At 40.3% G+C, this 24,569-nt stretch overlaps 1 protein-coding gene across 3 annotated transcripts in view; it reads right to left on the bottom strand.

The window, feature by feature from the left end:
• The window catches only part of SNX9 (sorting nexin 9), a 69,179-nt gene that overhangs the window by 15,957 nt on the left and 28,653 nt on the right, over window positions 1-24,569 (bottom strand). For 2 of the 3 annotated variants that reach the window (XM_063329390.1, XM_063329393.1), the window contains exons 5-13: window positions 13,958-14,141; window positions 13,021-13,174; window positions 11,564-11,648; window positions 10,610-10,735; window positions 10,196-10,313; window positions 7,316-7,446; window positions 5,791-5,894; window positions 3,344-3,447; window positions 584-661 (exon numbers count right to left, since the gene is read on the bottom strand). In XM_063329390.1, the coding sequence (XP_063185460.1) occupies window positions 584-661; window positions 3,344-3,447; window positions 5,791-5,894; window positions 7,316-7,446; window positions 10,196-10,313; window positions 10,610-10,735; window positions 11,564-11,648; window positions 13,021-13,174; window positions 13,958-14,141 (1,084 nt within the window). The remainder of the gene's footprint in view (window positions 1-583; window positions 662-3,343; window positions 3,448-5,790; window positions 5,895-7,315; window positions 7,447-10,195; window positions 10,314-10,609; window positions 10,736-11,563; window positions 11,649-13,020; window positions 13,175-13,957; window positions 14,142-24,569) is intronic. The other variant, XM_063329392.1, reaches the window with a different exon arrangement.

The raw sequence follows: 24,569 nt of genomic DNA, 5'->3' as shown, positions 1-24,569 counted from the left end.
ACATTTTAGGAGAACTCTGAGCAACTGATGCCCTCCTTTTACCTCCCACAACTTTCATACCCTACATGACAGGCTCTATTTTAGAGCTCCTGAAGGAGAAGGAAAGGTGAAGGACAAGAAAAGCCTACAGCAGCCAACATAATGATATCTGAAAATCTTGTAGTAGGTTTTCCATCCCCATGTGGAATTGTTGTTTCATTAAGTCAGTCACACAATAATTCCATGACGGATATTTTCAAGGCTGCACCTTTTCCCCTTTCCTTTGATATCACAAAAAAAAAAATGTTACAGCATGTTTTGTCAGTCGTGTCAGTGACCAGATTATATATTAATGAGATCAAACTAAACTCCACCACCCCCAACCCACCACATGATTATACAGTGAGAGAAAACAAGATTTCAGACTAGAATCTAAAAATCCCGTATTACACACAGGGAAACAAGTTTTTAATATTTTTTCCAGAATCATGTTTGGCATCTGAAGTTCAAAGAGGAAAACATGAAGATCTTTGGCAAAAGATGTACCATGATGTAATTAAAGTATCTTTTGTTAAGTGAAGTACAAATGAAGCTATAGAAGTACCTTGGTATCCGCTAGTGCTGAAGACCAGTGCCAGGCTCTGCAATGCTTTTCCTATCTTCTGGTATTCCTTGGGTAGTGCTGAAAGGGTGGAAAAGGATTGGGGAAAAGAGGGAGACAGAAGCAAAAACCCACAAGGGTAAGTGAGACTAAATCTGCAGCATCTCCAAAACTTGACAGAAGCAGATGTCAAAATCAACTAGGTTTTACATTTCCTCTAGTGAAGCATTTACAATCACATTCTTACCCCCTCCCCTGCTACAGATGTTCCAAAACTGGATAAAGCAATTGCAATCTGGATTTCTTGAAAGCCACAAACAGTTGAGGAAACAGTGTGTGACTGCTATATTAAAAAAAAAATAAAATAAAAATCTCACTGCACTCCTAGCTCAGTCCTCATATGTATACAGTGAGATTTTTTTTCTCACCCTCATGAGCAGACTTTGACCTGCTGGGGGGTAGGGTGGGAGCAGAAGTGGTGCAGTGATATGAAGAACAGATCTCATTAGTATTTTAAGAGAGGGGATTATTATACAGATGTATAATACCTAAACTCTCCTCAAATCATGGATTTTGTATTTAAAGGCTCCAGAAACCAAGATTATCTAGGGATAAAACCTGATGCAAGTACCATCATAATAAAATTGTTTTTTATAATCTATTTATTGAAAACGTATGCATAAATTGCTTCCTCACAGTGAAGTCAATAAGCTGTGATTTATGAGTGCATTCATTATTAACACTCTGAACACCACCACCCCAGAGGCCTAAAAAGCAATCTGAAAAGCAAAACCAATTTTTTGTAAGTTACTTATGCTAGCAGAAAAATAACCAAATAGATGTGCTTTTTGCTGTCAAACATTTGTATTCAGAGGGTACGCTGTCCAGGTAAGAAGTTTTTTTAGTTGCTCTAGCATCCCACACAATCTGATTTTCAAAGAGGAACCTCTCTGTGTGGTAAAAAAACCCAAACAAGCCCCCAAACCGCATAATTTTGTTGATTATCTTTCATCAAGTTGTTGCACAGAAGTTAGATTATTTATGACAACTGGTATTTCTTATACAATAGGTACCATTCAGAGTACTAGACTTCTGTTATCAGCCATTAACTTGTTACTGAATCCGCAATGGAAACTTCAGTGAAGAACGTTTGGTTTCTTTTCACTTGCATTTAGGAAGTTTCCATTGTCAGTCATTTAAAATGTCATAGAATAGAATGCACGTAACTATTGCTCAGGAAGTGCCAAAAATACTTCTGACTAGGAGTTGGGAACAGAGCTGACAGGGAACTTAAAACCTAAGAGACTACTGAAATTCTTCAGTTTTGCGTATCTCGATTTACCAGTCTCTTTTTTTCTACTCAGTATGAATGTCTGGAAAGTTAAAATTCTCAATGCAATCACACCTGACTTACTGTGTTTATACTAACTACTTAATAGCTGTAAGTATTACAAGAGCCATTTCATATCTAAAGCACTGAATCTCTGCTGTAAGCACAAGTCACAGGCCAGCCCTTAACGATGGTGGTTTTGTTCATTACTTTTGTAACCGCAAAACAATGCTAATTTCTAGGCTCATCTGAGGAACCTTATTTCTTCCCCTGAGCTCCACTTCCCCTCTGGTATCATTCCCTAGTGAAGTGAGATCTGTACAGTGTTAGATCTATATCCTGTGTTAGTTAGATTATTTTTGACCAGGAGGAGGGTCAGTGATGCGCAGAAGGAAACTCTCTTATTCAAAGTGCAGAAACATAAGTAATTTAAAGTTCACATCCTACAGATGCTAAGGTCCAATGTAATCACTACCAGAAGAGACTGGGCTTCTATGCTTCCCATTCCCTCCAGTCAGCTGCAGCGTTAGATTAGAAAGCAGCAAAGAGATAACTCGGGAGCTGTACTTACTCCCAAGTCCGGAGACAATGCTTTTTTGTGGGAGTTAAAAAAAAGGGGAAAAAAAAGAGGGGGGGGAATGGAGGAGATTTGAGGAGATTTATGTGATAGGTCTTTGGTTGCCAGACACTACAGCCTGCCCTGAAGTGTTTCTCATTATGATCCTCAGCTGTAGTACCTGCTTCCTTTCAATAGCTGCCTTGTGGTGGCCACAAACACTGAACACTGCTGTGGACTAGGAAATTAGAGCCCAGGCAGAGTCATAGGGACTTGGTGTGAAGTTCTGCAACCCTAAATATCTGTGGGAAGGAAGAGACAAGATAGGAGAAAAAGAATTGGGCTAAAGATTAAGTTAGAATCAAGTTGTTTTTTCTTTTTTCAAAGTAATTTCATCTTTAAATCACTCCCTCCTGGCATGCAAGAATCCTAAATAAGGGGTTAATAAAATGCAATCGTTTACAATTTCATCAAATAGACAGGTCTACTTTGCCCATGTCACTAAAATGTAGATAAGTGACAAATACATGAGAACAGGTCCAACAAGGTCTTTAGCTGGATTACTAGAAGAATTTAACTTTTAATATTTTTAAACCTATGGACAGGGACCAGATATTTCTGTTAGGAGAGAAAGAAAAAAAAAGCACAAAAAACTACTCCACAAACAAAAATCTTGTACAATTTATACTCTCAGACACTGAAAGCAGCCAGAATGCCATACGCCATATGCCAATCCTCACGATAATTTAGGATTTCCTTTAGTTTTAAGATGTGCCTTGAATTATAAACAACAAAAACTATGACAAAAAAAAACCCAAAACAAACACCAGAGAAAAGCAACACAGAAATGACTGCCAAGTTCAGAAAGGACACTTACGCCCTGTACACCTCTTCCAGTGTTCTTGTCCCACTGTCAGCAGTTCTCTAACTCCATCATCCATTGCTTTGGTGAACCTACCCACTGCATCACATTTCTGTTCTCTGTGACATTTGGAAAAAGCAAAATGAAAGAGCAGTTTAACAGATGCATTATGCTAACTTTAAACGCAATTATCGAAATGTTTAGCAGTGTCAACTAGATATTAAAAAAAGAAATGAGAGAAATAAATGAATTCATTGAAATCTCTGTCATTTCACTGAATTTCCTCCCTTTAGATACATGCATTTTTCATTCTATTCCCCCCCCCACCATTAAACATACGGTACTGGACTATAGTTAGTTACCTTCAAAACAGAAGTCAAATATCCTCCCCAATGAGATCAAATATTAACAGAACAGCAAAATCTGATTTGAGGAAAATGCATCCCTCGAGCACTTAACACAAATAGAAAGACCCCACATTGACAGTAAATCAGATGTTAGAGTAACAGAAGTAGCAAAATTTGTACAACAATGAACCAATATAAATAAAATAATTTTTCCAGATATTTTAATAAAAGTCTAAAATAGGTAAATAAAAATTAATATAGCAGTTCTTCTAGGGAAATAAATATATGCATAACTTCATATTATATTGATAATACCATTGTGTTCAGTCGTGTTATGCAGAGGAAAAAAATCTGATGCTCAAAAGAGAATTGTGAATTAGTATGTGCCTTTTTACCCCTCTTTAAGCATGTTTTGATGCAGCTATCGAAGCTTCCCATTAACATAGCCTGCATACACAGCAATGCTCTATGAACTCTACAAAAGAAAACTAGATGTATATTTTCTAATTTTCAATGAGAATTATTCAAACTGCATCAGATCTTACAAATGCTCTCAGCCAAAGCCCGTATGAAAAGCTCTCACAGCAAGGCAACCCCAAGCGACTCCCCAGAGCCAGGGCAGCAACTCCAGCTCTGGCCCAAGCACCTAGAGACTCCCACCTCCCCACTGATGCCTTCCTCAGCTGGAAACACTCCCCAAAGAGTTATTTGCACAGAAACAGAACCTGGACTTTCCAAGAGACCCTTGTTTTACTCCAATTTTCACAGTAGCAAATCATCCTTTTAATTTTCTGCGCTTCATTCTTTACAGTATCATGATCACAGAAAAAATTCATGAACCAGCACAGGGTTACCATCCTTTGATCAAAACCAGGATGACACAGTACTGCCAAAGTATTGGCAAAATTGTTTCAGTAAAGAGCTTCTTTTCACTGAAGAACCTAAGAACTACTGAAAAAGCTGGTCTGTCCACTTACAGGAGTAATGGCTTTTGAGACTATGTTCATACACACTTTTAACAGCACCCTAAGATGTTCCCAGGCACTGGAACACGGTGTGGATGTCTGAGGTGTTACAGCCACCCCTGTAATACTGGTAGATAGATCCCCAGAACCACCTCAGGCTGCCAGCCCCAGCCCAGGAGCCAATACCCTCTGGGGACCATTCCCCCTGGGCTGGTTGCCTGCCCTCACCCTGTCTGGGGACAAATTGTTCAGCAGACCACACGCTGGTCGTTCCCTGACAGGGTTCTGTATATAGTATAGACTCACTCTCTCCTGCACCCTACATACAAAATCCTTCCTCTGGTTCACCCTTTAAGCTTTTATACCACCGGGATTTATATAAAATACTTAAGTAGTCAAATTTGAAATCCTCGTGTTCAAAGTGACCTAAAAATGTCCATCTTTCTTACTAGTACAGAACTGCTACCACACAGCTATTATATACATCTTAAAATGTACTGCATTACTTGGATAAAACCTATGCTGGGTTATTTCCACATGTAGGTACACTACTGCTTTGCTACTATAAACACTTCTATCTAATTTATCCAGTTTCAGACACAAAACATTATCCAAGTTCCTATGTTCTACAACAGCAAGCAAAGCATGCCATGCATACTACGTATCTTCTAAGAAAAATATTAAGCCTAAAGGAGTGAAATAAAGGCTGCAGAGTAAATCCACTCTTTCACTCTATGAAACCCAGAGGTCTACCACCAACAGCGCTATACATAAGAAAGTGTATGTATATCTAACATATACACATATAAAATAAATATATGCATTTGCACTTCCAGAAGGATGCCCCCAATATACTTCCATAGCAATATAAAACATAACTCCATAGGATCTGCCAGTACTCTAGCTCATCAACTAGTTTTGCATACATCTTTTTAGGATCAGTATTCAGCTGCTGAAGTCAGAGACATTACAATGGAGTTCCACCAAGTTTTGGAGAAGTTGATATGAAAGTCTTATTCAAACAATTTTTCAGCTCTGCCTTGGTGAATGCTTCCTCAAATATGCACGCTTAATATTCTCATTTTATATTAGCTCAGTATCTGTTGTATATCCAAATGCATGATGTCCATGCAAAAAGAAACCACCTTACATTTCTACCATGTCCAAATCAGGAGCTTCTGGTTCCATTGTAGAAAAGATCATGACTCCAACAGTTTCATCCTTTTCTGCCTTCCGCTTTCCAGTTTTCCACTCCTTAAGAAAAAAAAAAAAAAACAAAAAGAGAAAATAAAAAAATACAACAGACAAACATTTGACCACCACTGTTCATGCAGCTTTAAAGGCCTGTACTTAAGCAGTGAACAAAATGTTTAGAAGAACAGTTAACTGATAGACTACACAAGTTAAAACCTCTTAAATGAGTTTCAGTGGGGTCAAGGTTTCTTAAAGTTTTCCCCCCCTTGTGCACTTTGTTTTCTAGATTCTGGGGTAAACAGACCCTTTTTGTATATGACTGAAACACAGTGTAATAGCAATTATATTCAGCTGTCTCTGCACATCTGATAGTGCTGATATCAGAAGCTACTCAAGAAGATCACGAGACTATTACGCAATTGCCATACTAAGTTTAGTGGGAACAGATAAAAAGGTTAAAAATTCTACATGTATTGCAACATCTATCTGTTCTACCAGTCCATAGGTTAGACACTAAGAACTGCTGACTAGCTAGCATAATTATACAATTCTCCACTGGCCACCCAAATATCACGTCACTAGGACTGCTACTTTCTATGTTATTAAGCCTCTACTTAGAGGATCACAGAGTAATTCTTGCTGGAAGCGACCTCAGAAGGTTTGTAGTCCAACCTCCTACTCAAAAAGGGTCAGCTATGACCTTAGTTACTCAGGGCTTTATGCAGTCTGGTCTTCAAAGCCCCCAAGGATCATTTACTTTTTCAGCAAAGTCTGAGTATTAGAAGCATGACTATTTTGAGGAGAAAGCAGCAGAGTTTTCACTCTGTGTAGTTACACAAATTAGTAACAGAGCTGGAGCTCAGTCATGAGGAAACCATTATTTACTGAAGGTGAAGATATTAAAACCTCTGTAAAAAGCATAAGAAAATGCTTGGGGGGGTGGTGGTGGAGGGAATAAAAAAGGTATTACATCAAGTAAGACTGCAGCGTAATGCTATTACAACCCATTTCAGACAGAATTGTGTTGTTGAGGGAGGGGGAGATGTTTTTAAAATATAATACAGGACCAGACACATCCTAGAACTGTTACCCAGTAGCTTCTGCTAGCAAAGCAGCAGAGGACCACAGTAATTAGCAATTCCAACAGAGACAGATCAGAGCAACAGCTAAAAGAGTTGTCATGTATATTCCTATTCTGCTGGAGAACACAAAGGGTCCTTGAAAGACTGGCAACAAGGCTACTTCAAAGAGCACACCTCTGTTGGAACAGCACATAGCATTTCACACAAGCAACTTTATGCGTCATTTTGACCAATCAGCTTAGTTAGTTAGTTAGTAAAGCCAGCAGCTTTCAGCTCGTCACTACTGCCCACAGGGAGGCAGACAAATGAGAAGGCTGCAAAGCTGAACTCTTCCTCCAAAGTGGGATGGTGCTAGGGAGCAATTTCTCAGACTCAGTCTGTGTCAACTTTATTTCCTACCTTCTCATCTCGGAAATTGAGAAATTGCTGGAAAACTTCACTTTCTGAGACAACAGGATGGCGACACATCCTCGTCATCCAAGCTTGCAGCCTCTCCATACGCATTTTGATAAATTCTTCTTCAAAGCGCCCTGTTATATGTTAAACAGTAATTGTTACATTTCTACTTTAACACCCACTGCTTTTTTTTTTTTAATTAAAACTGAATCTGTAATTCAGATGGTGAGTTATTAACCATTTAATGACTCCGAATTTCCAAGAAGGAAACATTATGCTGACAAATCAGAACTACCTTAATGACAGTATCTTGGTTACTGACCAAGAGTACTCCTCCTTTTAAAGATAGTCAGGAAATATTAAAAAGCCCTAATTCACCCACAATTCAAATCAGGTTTTTTTGGGAAAAAAAAAATAAAATAAACTTTTGTATGGAAACATTAAGTATTCAGATGACCCAAGACAGAAGCTAGGCACAAGCTTGGAATACAGGTATTTTTCTGATACAGTCTAATAAATTCTTGGTCAATGTAAAGCTCAATAATGTTGGAGAAAAAGGAACTACTTACTTTCCAAGTTGTCAGGTCCTAGCTAACAAAGCTTTTGAAACCGGACTGCTCAGATACAAATAGCAGATTTAAAAAAGCAGTACCTCCCATAAATATATTTCTGTATACATAAATGAATGTGTTGGGGAAAAAAAACTCAAAAAAAATCTCAATAAATCACATGGATGAAAGTGGTTAGAATACATACATGTAAGACTAACTGATTTTTTGGTAGTTAAGAGATTTTAACACAACCTATTTAAAAAAATAAAAGGAAATTTGTTACTTATTTAAAACAGTAGTGCATCATCACTGTGTATTTACAAGAACCTTTTAGTTTTACCACAAACTGTGCCTTGAGAGAATCTTTTCCAATTAAAAAAATGCACGACATCAGATTTCTGAAGCATACAGTGAATAGGATGTATTTGAAAGGAACGAGAGATTCCTTCAGCACCCAACTCTTCTAATTTCCATAGCAGCGCAGATGACAAATTTTGAGCGCTTGTACTCTTCAGTATAATTCTACTGTGTAGTTACTATGGCAGCAACTCCACAAAGTTGAGATGGGGTATTTTTGTGTTATTTTTTTATTTAGTTTTTATTGCAAATATGGAAGCTAGCAAGACTAGCAGGTAAAGAATACAACTAGTGAAAAAAAGACGTCTGGGTATCAGTACATGTCCTGTAAATTATCTAGAAAAAAAAAATAGAAAACAACTACTATAGAAGAGACATTGTTAAACCTGCAGCAATAACTTGTTCCACCCTTAATCTATACTGAAACCTCTGCATCATTCCTGCCAGCATAAGGATTGCAAGGCAACAGGAACAGCAACGCTTGGAAGTTATGTGCTGGTCACTAGGCATATCATTACCAGCAAGATCCTTCGCAAAGTCAGTCTGTTTGTAGAGAGTCTTGCTTTTCCAAGACTAAAACACAGAAATACTTTTCTAGACAGTCTTCAGAAAGAAGCCTCCTAAACACAATGAAAAAATTACTATTTTTTCAGTTTCTCATCATGTTTCAAAAAAGAGACGTGTGCTTTTTTTTTTTTTTCCTTTTTTCTTGAGACAAGTTACCCTCTCCCACTGACTCCAGAGGACTGAAAATCACAGGCAAGCTTTGACTGTGATGCCAAATTCTTGAGTCTTTTAAAATACAGTTACAATAAAATCTAGAGATCCCATCAGGTCTCATGGTTTCCTTTTAATCCACATGAACACGTCCAAGAAAAAAATACTGGTGAATTCTAAACATGAGATTAAGGGGAGGGGAGGAAGTCGCTTCCTCACTTTTCAGTTTCCTCGGCATTTATCCCAGCACCTGCATCAATGCTTAGCTTTCTTCAAACCCAGCAGAGCTGCCACATTTTCAGTGATGCCCCCAGGCACATGGTTGGCGACATGCCGGCTTTTGTGTGTTTGGTTTTGGCTGGTTGTCTTAAAGGCCATATAAAATCTTACCAGAACACACTCAAGTGGAAATAGGCAAAAGTAATGCATTTTCCTCCTATATAGGTGTCTAATTCTTTTCTTCACATGCACTCGAGCACACTCTTGTAGAAATGAAGTCAGAGACTATTTGAAAACACACAGGTGTTACCATATTCAATTGCAATGACTCAACTCATGAACATTTAAAAGGGTTAAATACTACTTTTCTTGAAGTCAGAACAAAAGACTTCCGTAAGCATCAGAAAGTTTGGTCAAGCTGAACTAACATCAAACCAGAGCAGAATGCTATACAAATGTAAGATGCTTTCTAAATCAAGTGTGAAATCAAGCAACAGGAGAAACAGCTGCAACATTTTAATTGTGAGCAAAAAACCCCAGTTTGTCAGTGGATGCTCCCTTTCCTCTGGGAGCTTTGCTTCATATGCAATCAGTGCTTTACAATCAAATGCAAAAGAAAAAACGACACACACACACACACACACACACACAGAGAACCCCCTCAAAAACCATTTCTCCAGACAATCAGCAAACATGGAACAGAAGTAGTTATCTCTTCTCTCCAGTAATCAGTATTCTCTTCTGTAGTAACTAGGGTGTTTTGAGGTTTTTTTGTTGGTTTTAATTATTTTATTTATTTTTAAATCACTGGACTAGATAAGTAAACTTGAGTTCTGAAATGACGCACTTAGTGCTGATATTTTATTATCAACAGGCCATCACAACTCATCATAATTATTGAATGGTGAAAGGTTGGGGTTTGTTTTTTTTTTTTATACCTCCTTTAAAAATAGTGGGAAAAGGCAAGAAATAACTGAATCTTGTAGAAGAGTGATCTCCTTACTTCCCATTCCATGAATTCAAAACTGTGAAAAATTACCTGTTACTTGCTTGTCTGGAAGAGATGGGATTGGAATGGCTAATCCGAATTTAACCAGGAGACGCTCATACAACCAGTCAAAGTGCTTATATCTGTGGTTGACAGATCGATTAGTGTTCTGTAAGAAAAATACAACTCTGAATTTTGACAGGCATCTACAGATAGGGACATGAAACAAGTGTGACCAGAATAGTAAGTATGTGGAGTGCAAATAAAGTTTACGATTTAGAGCCTTGAATCTGTAATTACAGAAGAACCTGAAATGCTAGAACAAAGTAACTCCTTGGGGAAAAAAAATGTGTGACAACTACCACTTACCCTTACAACCCTGTTACCAAGTCACACAAACTGTATTATTTATATGTACAAATGACCCGTATTTGCAAGAGAAGATCCTGTTTCAGATACACTTACAGTGCAGGTCAGCTGATATTCAATGTAGCTCTTGAGACCATACATTTTAGAACCTTTTTTGGGATCTGCCACCACACAGTCAAATGTAGAGGTAGGATAAACCCACATAGGGCCATAATCACCAATCTGTAAGAAATCGTAAATATTATCTTTAAATACATCATGTTGTACCAGCTGCAAAAAAGGAGACAAATACTTTCTCTCTTCACTTAAAAGTTTCCATTGATTTCAGCAAGAGCTTGATAGTCAGGAAATAGAGGGGTTTCTCACAACCACAGATGATTGACCACAGTTGTTTTTGTTTATCTTATTCCGTATTTTACAATTTTTCCCAAATAGCAAAGGAGTGGTGAATTCTAGAGATTGCTACTTCAATCACATCTCACTAGAAGAACATACATCTAGAAGAGTTTGTTTTTTAGATTGGAAGATGACCTGGCCATCATGACTAAATATTGCAAACCTTTATAAACGTAGCTCCTATGTATTAGATAACTAGCTCTGCCGCCCAATCCCAAAAAGGCTTATTTTCATGATCACAAGTAATAGAGACACAGCATGAGAAAAAAAAAAGTACTGAAAAAAAAAATCAGCACACTTAGAAAAAAGGAGTTAAGACTTGACCCTGAAAAATCTCTCAATGATATATGACTCTGAAATGTAGTTTACCACAACTTAAAATACTTAAGAGGTACGTGGTTTTATTATGACAGTTCTATTTCTAATTATACGTTCAGCATCAGTTGAACCCAAATATATATAGCAACCTTGAGGCTAAAAGTTAAGTTGGGGAAAAAGGAAGGGTGGGGAGGATTTAAAAAAAAAAAAAAAAAAAAAAAAACAAACCAAAAAAAACCCCAAACCAACCACAAAAAAACCCAAACAAAAAACCCCCGATCACAAAACAAACCACACCACCTCCACACAAGAACTACACTCACATCCCCAACTTACAATTATGGGAATTTTCTCTTTGGGTTTTGCTAGCTGCTTTGCCAACAGATACTGTTCCATCCCAGGTTTTGCAAATCCAGGAAATCTAACAATAAAATGAAGTGGTAAATTTATTCCATAATTTCCTTCCTTTGGCATATGCAGAATTACCTGCCACTATAGGAAAAAGCCGTTAGTATTTCTCAAGTATAGAAAATAATTTATGTGGAATACTTAAACCACCAACCATTTGCCCCAAAAAGAAGAAAAGCTTTAGCTACTGAGCTTTTATTTGTGTAATACAGGCCCCTTCTTCCAAGGTAGAGTAGCTATTTGTGCTCTGCAACCCATCAGAGCAGACATAACAGGAGGACATAAAATAAAATCTGCCACTCCCCTGCAGTCCACCCTCTCTGGAGATGCGCACACACACGTACAGGCTCATGCACACCAGCCTGCCCTTTCAGATTATGAGAATCAATCATCTGAAAGAACAACGAACTGCAGATTTATTAAGTGCTTCTAATCATGAGTTATGTTAGATAATTTATTCACCAATTAGAAAGAAAACCACACACAAAAGTCACTGTAACATCCTTAAAGTCTGTGTAAGAAGTCTTACAAAAAGCAAGAGGTGGTTCTCTTTCTAATTAGGAAGATACCTCGCCCTTCAAGTACTGCCAACCTGCTGCCGGCTTCCAGAAACACGGGAAGTTTTTAGTAGGACTTACTTCACAGACAAATAACGCTCTTAAATAAGGTATGTTTATGGTGGTTATACTAAATGGATTTGGAACAAGTAGATGCCACAATGATGCAAAGGTAAAGTTGCAAAACTGGACAAAGCCTCCAGTGATGAACAAAATCAACTGTCTCTGCATGACTAGTTATTAATTTTGGTTACCTACCACACAGATTATCACACAGTAGCTTCTCAGAGTAACAGTAGTTTTAGAATAAACAAAGATTAAGTTGTAACATGAGATAATGCTAGTATAACCCTGACAAAGCTTCACACTATTGCAAGATTTTTACCTAAAAAAAAAAAATAAAAAAAATATCAAGGTTTCTGTGGCTCAAGAATCAATCTGGGTGATGCACAGACACACGAGAGCAACTGAAATTGCTCATGAACTCTGAGGCAGCACATTCAACCAGTCTCACTGTATGGACAAGCCATCCATCACCTTTCATTTTCACTAAGCACATGAAGTTTAGATCTTGCAAAACTATCATTTGCCTGTATAACACCTCCAAAAATTATACAGCTTTGTCATGTATTTTCAGATTTTCATGGATCTGTGTTCTCTGAGCACACAGGGAGAATGCTGAGCTACAAATCCATTTCCACTTTTACCCCTAAAACTGTAATATTTACGTTGCATAATTCAAGAAGGTTGAATGGTCACACATTTACACAACTTGGAAAATTCCAATTCTCTTCAATATATACACATTTGCCCCATATTTTCCATTACTTGTTAAGTGGTAACTTCATAGCAGCTGCACGAGAATTTCCACGTTGGACCCCCCCAGCCTCTGACGCTTCAGTCTCCTTGTAACCAAGGTAAGACGGTGAAGTTGATTTCGGGTCATCCCAGTCATCATCCCAGTCATCGTCATCAGCAGCTGCTGAAGTACAGGGGAGGGCAGGGAAAGAAGAAAGTTAAATATTTTCTCTTTAAAAACAGAAGCAGCTACCTTAGCACTCATACACAATCAACAAGGCAGAGCTAGTTCAGCCTTCAATTTCATGATTTCTCCTGAATTAGCACCATCCCCACCCAATACAACCTGCAAAACACTATACTAGAAATCCATTGAGGAAGAAGGGGGGAAAAAAAAGAAAATAAAAAAGAAAAAAAAAAAAAAAGAGATGCTGGTGTGTTAAGATGAATTCAATAGTGTTCCATATCCACAGACTCCACATTAACTTTCCCCAGTTAGGAGTTCTCCTCTTAATTTAGGCCTTTACTACAAAAGTGTAGAGAAACCTTCTGAAAGGCTATCCACCTCCTAAAAGTAAGGATTTAAGAGATGACTTCTTCACAGGCCTGAGGGTACAAAATCAAGGGTGTTTAACTTCCAGTTATGCAAGCTGAACAACCTGCCTGAGAATAGATCATGTATGCACAAGACTTTGGCTCGCCAGATTTCCATACAAGTTTGAGACATCTGTTACGGTGGATCTGATTTAGCAGGTTTTGTTTGTTTGTTTGTTATTTATTTATTTATTTTTAAAAAACCTATTATTTTAGGGTCCAGTTTACCTCTGTGGCAATATGCTACTAGGAAGCTGCTTTTGTTTTGTTTTTCAAATAAACCATGTTCTATAGTTAGGAAAGATTAAGCACTTCTTACCTCTACTATCCACCTACTCTAATGTAGTAAAAAATAAGAGCATTATTAGCACACCTGGTCCTTGATATGCCTGTGGATGACCAAATGCTGCTGCTGTCTCCCAGTTATTTGAAGCACTGTTCCTCTGGCCAGCTGTACTTTCAGGTTTCGTCGCCCAGCTGTCAACAGCATTTCCATTATCCCAGTTCCCAGACTTCCCAACGTTCCAGCTGGACCAAGGATCACTGGCATTGTTTGCCTACATGGTATAAAGACAAAAGCAAAGAAATTGCTGAAGAAATGAGCAACGACCATGTACTTTCATCTTGAAGTCTCTGATCTCATCCTGATAGGCTGTGAGCTTGCATTCAGCACTGCACTTGTTCGATTTAGGAGCAGCTGCCAAATCCTACGTTCCCAGCTACACAGCTCTTAAATGCAGTAAGCACCTGGAAAAACTGATCAGCTTTCCAACCATATGACACCAATACATACTAATAAGAATGTTACATCTCCTCAGGGAAATTAAACTATTTGTTCCAACAGTGTTAGGAAGCACTCTTACCCATGATAATTATTTTACACTAACACCTTAAGTATGGTGCATGGGAACTATTAATTACATAAAGCCATGGACTAATTAGCACGTTTAAAACAGGAACACAAAAGTCAAGAATTAGGTTTTTCCAAATGTTTATTTTATCAAACTCAGATTAATGGCCTTACTACAAGCAAATCGTAAATTGCCCACCCACACCATCACTATTGGTGTGACAGTTAGGAAGTTAGGGCCAGCAACCTGCTTGGCTTCCCTGTCAGATCTTAATTAATTCACTTTGAAGACAAGGGAAGGAAACAAACATCTGCCAGGGAACAGTCTGGCATTTCCCTGTAGACCCACTCTCTCAGTATAAGCTTCTGGTGAAGGTAAACACACATACCCTTCTGTGGATGCTGCTGTGGAGGTGGAAACCTCAGTGAGAGCGTAGAGCTGACACGTCTCTAACTACTGCATCAATTTGTCAAGTTAATCTGTCACTAAGTTGGAGTAGTAGCTTAGCATCCTGCTCAGCTCCTTGATTTTAACACTAGACTTTGCAAAAGCATTGTCTAGTTAAGTGCAGTCTACTCTAGACACTCAGTGCAGAGACTAGCTAGCAGAAAGAAAAAAAAAAAAAACACCACACAAATCAAAATCCACACTCCCAAAGTATAGGAGGAAGAAGGAGGAGAAGGGGAAAGAAAGCAAACAAAGACTACAAAGCTTGTCTTGTTCAGCAGAGGGAGAAATGGAGTTTTGTAAAATGAAGTCTCAAAACCTACAGAAGCCAGTGCATTATTTTTATAATGAAGCAGCATATCAAAGAAAGTATGCCTAATACAAATTAATTGCTATTAGATTATAACATTTACATACATCTTAGAACATTTACCAGTACCAAAATTCAATAAAACTCCCACTGAAAGCTAAACTGTTCTCTTCAAAAATGTTGAATACGTTTGTTTCTTACACAAAATGCACAAAAACAGGTGCACCTACTCCACACTCCATTTTTGTTCACTAAAATTCTCTTCTCTCATTTCAGCTTCGAGAGATTACTTAGGAATGAGAGCTCTCACTTCAGTTTTTCCTAAAACGAAGTTTTCTAACAGTCAGATTTCACAGACACTATCAAACATTTAAGACCTGAAAACGCTTTGGACCTGTACTATTGATACAACGTAACACCTATTCTTTATGTACAAAATCCCCAAGATCTGGAAATCAAGACCAAGCCCCAAAATGAGGGGAAATCACCATTCAGAAGACTCACTAGAGTCAGCAGGTCTTTAGGAACTGAAGGCATGAGAGAGATTATGTGGACAGCTTCTATATAGACAGTTTGGGTGATTTGTTTTTGAGGATGAAACTGATGCAAGAATACTGCTCCCTAAGGGAGTAATGTCATTGAGGTCTACCTAATTCTTGGATAGCTGATACACAGTGCTACTCTCAGGAATTACAAAGTTGTTGCTGGTGGCTTATGAGGTACCAGCCTGCTCCTCCTATGATGTTCACCTGGTAAGAGTTTATGCAAAGAGAAAAAACCATACACACCATCAGCCAGAGCTTATAATCTTTGCTAAAGGAAAACACATACACTGGGGCTCAACCACATGGGAAAGCGTGCCTGCTCCTAACATAACTTAGGGCTCCTAGAAAAGAATAGTTTGCATAATATTCATTTGCATATACTTCTGCAATATACATTGTGCTGATCACTAGCAAATGAAAGCCCAGAGGTGGGATGATTGCCAAAAGGCTGAGTAAAGTTTTCCTCTCCTCTGCAGTTCATGCGAAATCTGGTACATGAGTGGGTGGCAAAGAAACCTTAAGATCTGCTGCAAAGCAAGGGGTAGGTAATAATATTAACACTGGGTACGTACGTTACTAAAGAATGACTGTCAAGAGTGACCATCACCAAACTTGCAGACAGGTACTGATATACACTAAATGCTGTACAGCAAGGAGAAATGGATTACTTAAACTGCGCTCTCAGATATTTTGTCTTTATGTACCCATATGGAAGCAGTATTCAAATCAGAAAATTTCACTTTTGAAGTGACCAAGAAAGTTCTGGGGTGAGCTCTTGACCCTAGGTGTATTGCCCACAGGCTATAAAAGAGGTGGGATATGCTATTCCCGGATATGCTATTCCCACTCAGCTTCTTTCTGCCAAAGGGTCCACATTTCTTTCTGAGGCACTGGGAAAAGGGTAAGAGATCAGTTAGAAACATATATATACATATAGACAACACATCTCAAAGAGCATTTACAGGTCTCCTTTCACCTTTCGTCAAGTGTTTGCCTACATACACACACACCATGGACGCTTCTAAGTAGTAGCCAAAAAAAAATAATAATCAGTAAACGTGGAGAAGGGGTAAGAATCAGGCCTGCCATCCTCGAGGTCCCATAACACTGTGGAAGACCATGTAAAGACAGCATTTATTAAAAGGGTAATCTTGGCTCCAGTCAGCAGTTCTGTGGATCTCAGCAGCTGACAAATTCCATATGAGAAGCCATTTGCGTGGCTTAGCTCTGGTTGAGTAAACCCTAATTAAGACAGCAATTCTTTTGTAAGTGATTAAATTATATGTTCTCACACCTTTAGTTTTCCATAACTGAAACTGATAATCCTCTGATCTCTCTTTAGTCACCACAAAAAAGACGAAGTGTCCTTGCAAGAAGCTGTTATTTAGTCAATATAACTTGATACAGCACACCTAACATCCAAATATATAATCAAATGCAAATGCATAGATATAAATGCCACACCATGCATAATTAAGAAGCCTCAGATGGAACATTGTATCTCTTTGCTCTTCAAGATAACATCTGGGAAGACCACACAACCAGGCACGCAGAGTCCAGGAGGCTCCTCCAGTGCATTGATGATAACTTTTTGACACAGGAGCCTACAAGGAGAGGAGCACTCCTGGACCTAGTACAGACAAACACAGAGGGACTGGTGGAGGACATTAAGGTTGGGGGCACCCTAGGTTGTAGTGATCATGAAGCGATAGAGTTCAGGATCATGGGTACTACGCACAGAACAACAAGAAGTAAAGTTACAAACTTGGATTTCAGGAAGGCTAGCTTTGATCTCTTCAAGAAACTGCCTGGAGAGATCCTGTAGGCTAGGGCTCTGGAAGGCAAAGGGGCTCAAGAAAGCTGGTTGGTATTCAAAGACCACTTCCTCCAAGCTCAGGATCGGTGCATCCCTAAGAGAAAGAAATCAGCCAAGGGACGCAGGAGACTTGCATGGTTGGGCAGGGAGCTTCTGAAAAAGCTCAAGTGGAAGAAGGAAGTTTACAATAAGTGGAAGAATGGACTGACCCCTTGGGAGGATTACAAGAATGCCACCAGAGCGTGCAGGGATGAAACACAGAAAACCAAGGCCACCTTGGAATTAAACCTGGCAAGGGATGTCAAGCTCAACAGGAAGGGCTTCTACAAGTATATTGGAAGCAAAAGGAAGACCAGAGATGTTGTGGGTCCACTGTTGAATTAGACAGGAGCCACGGTGACAAAGGATGCGGAGAAGGTGGAGTTACTGAATGCCTTCTTTTCTTCAGTCTTTACTGCTCAGCCCAGCCCTCAGGAGTCCCAGGCTTTGGGGAAAGTAAGGGGGGAAAGAAGACAACTTCCCCTGGGTTGAGGAAGATCGAGTGAGGGATCAATTAGGTCAATTAGATATTCACAAGTCCATGGGCCCCGATGGGATGCACCCGAGAGTGCTGAGGGAGCTGGCAGAAGTCATTGCTGGGCCGCTCTCCATCATCTTTGAAAGGTCCTGGAGAACAGACGATGTGTCTGAGGACTGGCGGAAAGCCAATGTCACTCCAGTCTTCAAAAACGGCAAGGAGGAGGATCCGGGGAACTACAGGCCAGTCAGCCTCACCTCCATCCCTGGAAAGATGATGGAACAGCTCGTTCTGGGCATCACCTCAGGGCACGTGGAGGAAAAGAAAGCTATCAGAAGTACTCAACATGGATTCACCAAGGGGAAATCACATCTGACTAATCTGATAGCCTTCTATGATGGCATGACTGGATGGATAGATGAGGGGAGGGCGGTAGATGTGGTCTACCTTGACTTAAGCAAGGCATTCGACACAGTCTCCCACAGCATCCTCATAGGGAAGCTTAGGAAGAGTGGGTTAGATGGATGGACAGTAAAGTGGATAGATAACTGGCTGAAACGGAGAGCTCAGAGGGTCATGATTAGGGGCACAGAGTCCAGCTGGAGGTCAGTGACGAGTGGTGTTCCCCAGGGGTCAGTACTGGGTCCAGTCCTCTTCAATATATTCATCAATGACCTGGATGAGGGGATGGAGTGCACCCTCAGCAAGTTTGATGATGACACAAAGCTGGGACGGGTGGCTGACACACCGGAAGGCTGTGCCACCATACAGAGAGACCTAGACAGGTTGGAGATTTGGGCAGAGAGGAACCTTATGAAATTCAACAAGGGCAAGTGTAGGGTGGAATAACCCCATGCACCAGTACAGGTTGGGGGCTGACCTGCTGGAGAGCAGCTCAGCTGAAAGAGACCTGGGAGTCCTGGTGGACAACAGGACGACCATGAGCCAGCAATGTGCCCTCATGGCCAAGGCGGCCAGTGGCATCCTGGGGTGCATCAAGAAGAGCATGGCCAGCAGGTAGAGGGAGGTCATCCTCCCCCTCTACTCTGCCTTGGTGAGGCCGCACCTGGAGTACTGTGTCCACTTCTGCGCTCCACGGTTCAAGAAGGACAGGAAACTGCTGGAGAGGGTGCAGCAGAGAGCTACCAAGATGATTAGGGGACTGGAACACCTCTCTTATGAAGAAAGGCTGAGGGATTTGGGTCTCTTCCGTCTGGAAAAAAGACAGCTGAGGGAGGACCTTATCAACACTTATAAATGCTTAAAGGGTGGGTGTCAGGAGGATGGGGCCAGGCTCTTTTCAGTGGTGCCCAGCGACAGGACAAGAGATAACGGGCACAAACTTGAGCATAGGAAGTTCCACCTAAACATGAGGAGGAACTTCTTTCCTTTGAGGGTGGCAGAGCACTGGAACAGGCTGCCCAGAGAGGTGGTGGAGTCTCCAACTCTGGAGACATTCAAAACCCGCCTGGACGCGTTCTGTGCAACCTGCTCTAGGTGACCCTGCTCTGGCAGGGGGGTTGGACTAGGTGATCTCCAGAGGTCCCTTCCAACCCTATGATTCTATGTACAATGAGACTGAATTCAAGAATAAACTCCTTAAAGGCAGCTGATTTTCCCTTTTGTAGACTATTACAGACATGCTCGCTCCTACTGTTCTAGGAGAAAAACCACCACTAACAGAGAGGGAGCACATTACTAAATATTTTAAAAGTCTTCCATTAAGGGCAGATTCACACTCACTATAGAAACAGATCATTACTGGTGAGGGCCCGGGGGAGGGGGCGAGAAGTCTAGTATGTTTTTAAAGAACTAATTATAGTTGAATGAGAAAAAAATTCCACCACAACAGGAAAATACTCAGCTTAGGGGTGGAATGTCAGTATCTTCACAAAATGAATCATTAATTAAATAGAAAGAACTGACATCTTTGCTACTTTATGGAGCATCCAGAGTTATAGACAGTAAAGCCAAGGTAAGTCACTGAGGCATCTCTCTGCACTGCATAAAAATCTTTTTTTGACCTCTTGGCCAACTAAAGTGTTCCTGGCAGACTCCTTCCTCATATTAATGGATGCTCCTGATGGACAAATAGATCCATTCTACTCCTGAGGGACAAAAGCCAAAAAACCATGATGTTCAGATGCTAAAACCAAGCACCTAAAAAGATCTAGGTAACTGTGCCATCAAAAATTACAACCTCCAACCATAACAAATACACTTTGAAAACTACTCTGAGAGACAGAAGCCATGCTGAAGCAGCGAGTAGAGAAAGTAAGTCTGATCAGATCAAGGGAAGCTCAGGACAGCCAAAGCTGCAATGAGAAGTGTTACACTCCCGAAAAGGGGTTGAAGAGAGACAGATAGCACAGTGGGATGGCAGAAAATACAAGAGTCATGGTGGCTCAGCAGAATAGCTAACAGGAATGAGCAGACCTCTCCAGTTTTATAGCTGCCTTAGTTACCTGCATGGAGACAGAGCCTTAGGCATACTCAGACATTACACTAAACCCAAGTTCTTTGGATAACAACCCCTGAATAGATACGTTAAAAAAAAAAGTGAACATAGACAGTCACCCTAAAAATCAAGCTTTTTTCCTCCAGGAAGAAATGTGAAAGGCTAAAAGCCTACTCTGCTGCAGCAATCACAGAACTGCCTTCACTGTGCTGTATTTACCATAGAAGAAGGGTGAACATTAGCAGATACCGAAGCAGCTGCCATGCCCATGATATTCTATGCCCAAGCTTTCTTCCTGGTAAATCATTACCTTAGCATTGTGATCCTGGGCACTTCTTTCACTCCTGAAGGAAGACCCTCTTTTCTACTGTACAATTAACCATGTATACTCCTTAAAGAGATCCTCTAGGAAAAGCAAGAGTGGAGATGGGCTAGGCTATAAGGGATAATCAGCTTTATGGACTCACATACTAGAATGTTCCTGTAGACAAATACATGAAAGCAACAGTAGAGAGGACCCTCAGATGTAGCTGACAAGGAGGCAGTAACAATGCTGTCCAAGGAAACTATTTGTTCTTCAGCTGCTCCTGTCACCTCGCTTCCTTCCAGAGGAAACCATCATTCAGCACCTCCACTCCCAGGCCTACTGCCCCTTTCATAAAGTAGTCCCTGCAAAGAAGCCTGCTCACAAACTACATACAGCCAAGGCACACCCACAGGACACTCCTTGCTTTCATAGAATAGAATAGAATCACAGAATGGTTCGGGTTGGAAGGGACCTTTAAAGGTCATCTAGTCCAACCTCCCCTGCAATAAGCAGAAACATCTTCAATTAGATCAGGCTGCTCAGAGCCCCATCCAACCTGACCTTGAGTGTTTCCAGGGATGGGGCATCTACCACCTCTCTGAGAAACCTGTTCCAGTGTCGTATCACCACCCTCATTGTAAATGTCTTCCTTATATCTAGTCTAAATCTTCTCTTTCAGTTTAAAGCCATAACCCCTTGCCCTATCACAACAGGTCCTGCTAAAAAGGTTGCCCACATCTTTCCCGTAGGCCCCCTTTAAGTACTGAATAGGCTGCAATAAGGTCTCCCCAGAGCCTTTTTTTCTCCAGGTTGAGCAACCTCAACTCTCTCAGCCTGTCCTCATAAGAGAGGTGCTCCAGCTCTCTGATCATCTTTGTGGCCTTCCTCTGGACCTGCTCCAACAGGTCCATGTCTTTCCTCTGCTGAGGGTTACAGAGCTGGATGCAGCACTGCAGGTGGGGTCTCACCAGAGCAGAGCAGAGGGGCAGAATCACCTCCCTTGACCTGCTGGCCACGCTTCTTTTGATGTGGCCCAGGATATGGTTGGCTTTCTGGGCTGTGAGCGCACATTTTCAGCTCACATCCAGCTGTACCTCTGAATTCTTCTCAGCAGGACCACTCTCAATCCCTTCATCCCCCAGCCTGTATTGATACTGTGGGTTGCTTTGACCCAGGTGCAGGACCCTGCACCCCACCTTGGGCCCACTTCTCGAGCCTGTCTAGGTCCCTCTGGATGGCATTCCACCCCTCAGGCCTGTCAGCCACATCACTCAGCTTGGTGTTGTCCGCAAACTTGCTGAGGGTGCACTTGATCCCACTCTCTGTGTTATTGATGAAGATATTAAACAGTACTGGTCTGTACTGCAAGCGCATATTGTCAGCTCATGTCCAGCTTTTCTTGTACCAGTACCCTCCTTCTCAGCAGGGGAAAATAACCAAACCACCAGTGTAAGAACTGAGTTACTACCATGAAGAGCGGAACAGTTAGTTTTTTGTTCTTTTCCCACTTCCAATCCCATTTCCTCACCTGTGAGGTTATTCACAGCCAGAGTGGACTACAGACTGTATGGCTTCTGCACAGTGCAGGCACAGGATTTTCAGGATTTGACTCCTGATTCAGCTCAAAAAAAGCCATGTTTGAAATACAGAATGGTCTTTTAGAAAGATACATAATTTAGACTTAAGTAAAGAATTCTCAGTGACGGAATGACGGGAGGGGGAAAAAAACCAAATCTGTTGTAAACCTCACTGCTTAAAGGAAATTATTACTTTTTTTAAATTAAATTTTGCTTAGTTTTAACTTTCATACACTGGAGATCCTATCTTCTGGTTTTTGTTATGCACACCTGCACATATAAATGGCAATCAAGTCACCTCTTTATATGCTTATCTTCTCTTGAGCTGATTTCAATCCTTAATGGTTTCTTCTTGAAACACAGATGAGAAATTTCAGACAGTTTTCCAAGTAGCAGTCACAGCAATGCCAGAAACAGAAGAAAGACCCCCTGTTTCTCTCTGATGTTCTCTAGACATCCCAGGATCAGGCTAAAAAGATTAAACAAGGCTTTATCCTTCCTTTTTGGGAAAAGCACTCTGTATTTTTGTTTGGGAGGAGAGGACAGGGTTTCCCTTGTCACCTTTTTTTGGAGGAGGAGCTGAAGATTATTACTGGCTAAGGCTTTTCAGCTTACCACTTTCGGTGACAAATGCCAACTATTCCATCTTAAAATAAGAAGTGCTCAGTGAACAATTAACAACAAAAAATTTAAATCAGAAAGGAAGCTATAAACTGCAGTAAGCCCCCTGCTGTGGTGAAGGGGATTCTGCAACACATGCATGCCACTGCAAGTGCGCAAGCAAGCAGAAACACTCATAGGAGGGCTGATAAGATTGTCATTATTAGTAAGTTAAAATATTCTTTATATAGTCAATGCCAAAGACCACTACACAAAAAAACTACAAGACCAATTCACAAAACATGAAGTCAAATGAAAACAAAGCTACAAGAAAAAGAACATACAAACACTGCAAATTGTGGGAAACTATTTCAATAGTCAGATATTGTCAGAGGGTATGAGTACAGACAAGAGGTGAGGAGTGATCAAAGTACTCCAGTTTAACACCTTGCTGCTGGAGCCTTTGCATTCCACCAAAAAAAGCTCAAGACAGCTCCATAACTGGAATTGGTACAATCAGTGTCATATGTTGGACAGTTATTTTTTAATATGTGAACACGATTCATTTCAAAGCAAGCAAGCCACTGTTTCCAGTACTGTATGGAAGTCACTGCCTGGTATTTTGGTTAAACAATAATTAGTCACAAATTCCTGTTACCAGTCTGAATGCAATATTCCGATTGTGACTGGGGGAGGGGAGGAAGAGCAGCTTTCAAACTACACATAGCAATGGAGGATGTTATAGTATCATTATCTGTAACAGGAACTAGAAGTTACTAATCATGAAAGCCAAAGTAGCATAAAACACTTTGGGTTGGTTTTTTTTGGATTTTTTTATTTTGTTTTGTTTGGGGTTTTGTTTGTTTGGTTGGTTTTTTTTTCTTCTGAACAGTTCTAACCCACCAGTTTTGCTTATATTTCTTTTTAGATATCTTTTGCACCATGCACTTCTAGACATTACTTACGCACACTTAGAGACAACCTCAGACTTAATCTTGCAAACATATACATTTATGCAGAGTTAAGGTTTATTAGTCAAGGAAGCAATCATTTCCAAAATCCATAAACAATTGTAATTGTAACTTCCACAGTGAAGCTACCTGCCTAATTTATAAGGTAATTTAGCATACCGGTTTAACAAGACAAACTGGACTCAACCAAACTGAATGAGTCACATTTCCCATGACGATACTTCTACTTTACTGCACACACAGCAGCAACTCAGAGAATGGAAACACTGTTACAGGAATGCAGTAACATGCATGTCAAAACTTCCACATAAGTAGAATGGTGCACTCTTATTAAGAGCACTATATTTGTTTTCTTCAGTCTTCGCATTTATTGCTGCTCATAGCAGTTGGGGGTGGGGGGAGAAGGTAGTTATGGTATGCAAATTTAACCATGACAATTTGCCTTTCCAGCACTGAGTTGCAAAGAGTGGAAAAGATATGAAATAAAGAAAGCTCTGGGAATAGCTTCTTTAGCTTCCTCCTTATGCACGTTCAACAGCTTATGTCTACACAAAAGGTAACTTAAGAGTTGCCTCAGGTCCTGCAC

The sequence above is a fragment of the Chroicocephalus ridibundus genome, chromosome 3 (assembly GCF_963924245.1).
Source record: "Chroicocephalus ridibundus chromosome 3, bChrRid1.1, whole genome shotgun sequence".
NCBI classification, from domain to species: Eukaryota; Metazoa; Chordata; class Aves; order Charadriiformes; family Laridae; genus Chroicocephalus; species Chroicocephalus ridibundus.
The sequence above is the reverse complement of the archived record's forward strand: the minus strand, read 5'-3'. Positions and strand labels throughout refer to the sequence as shown.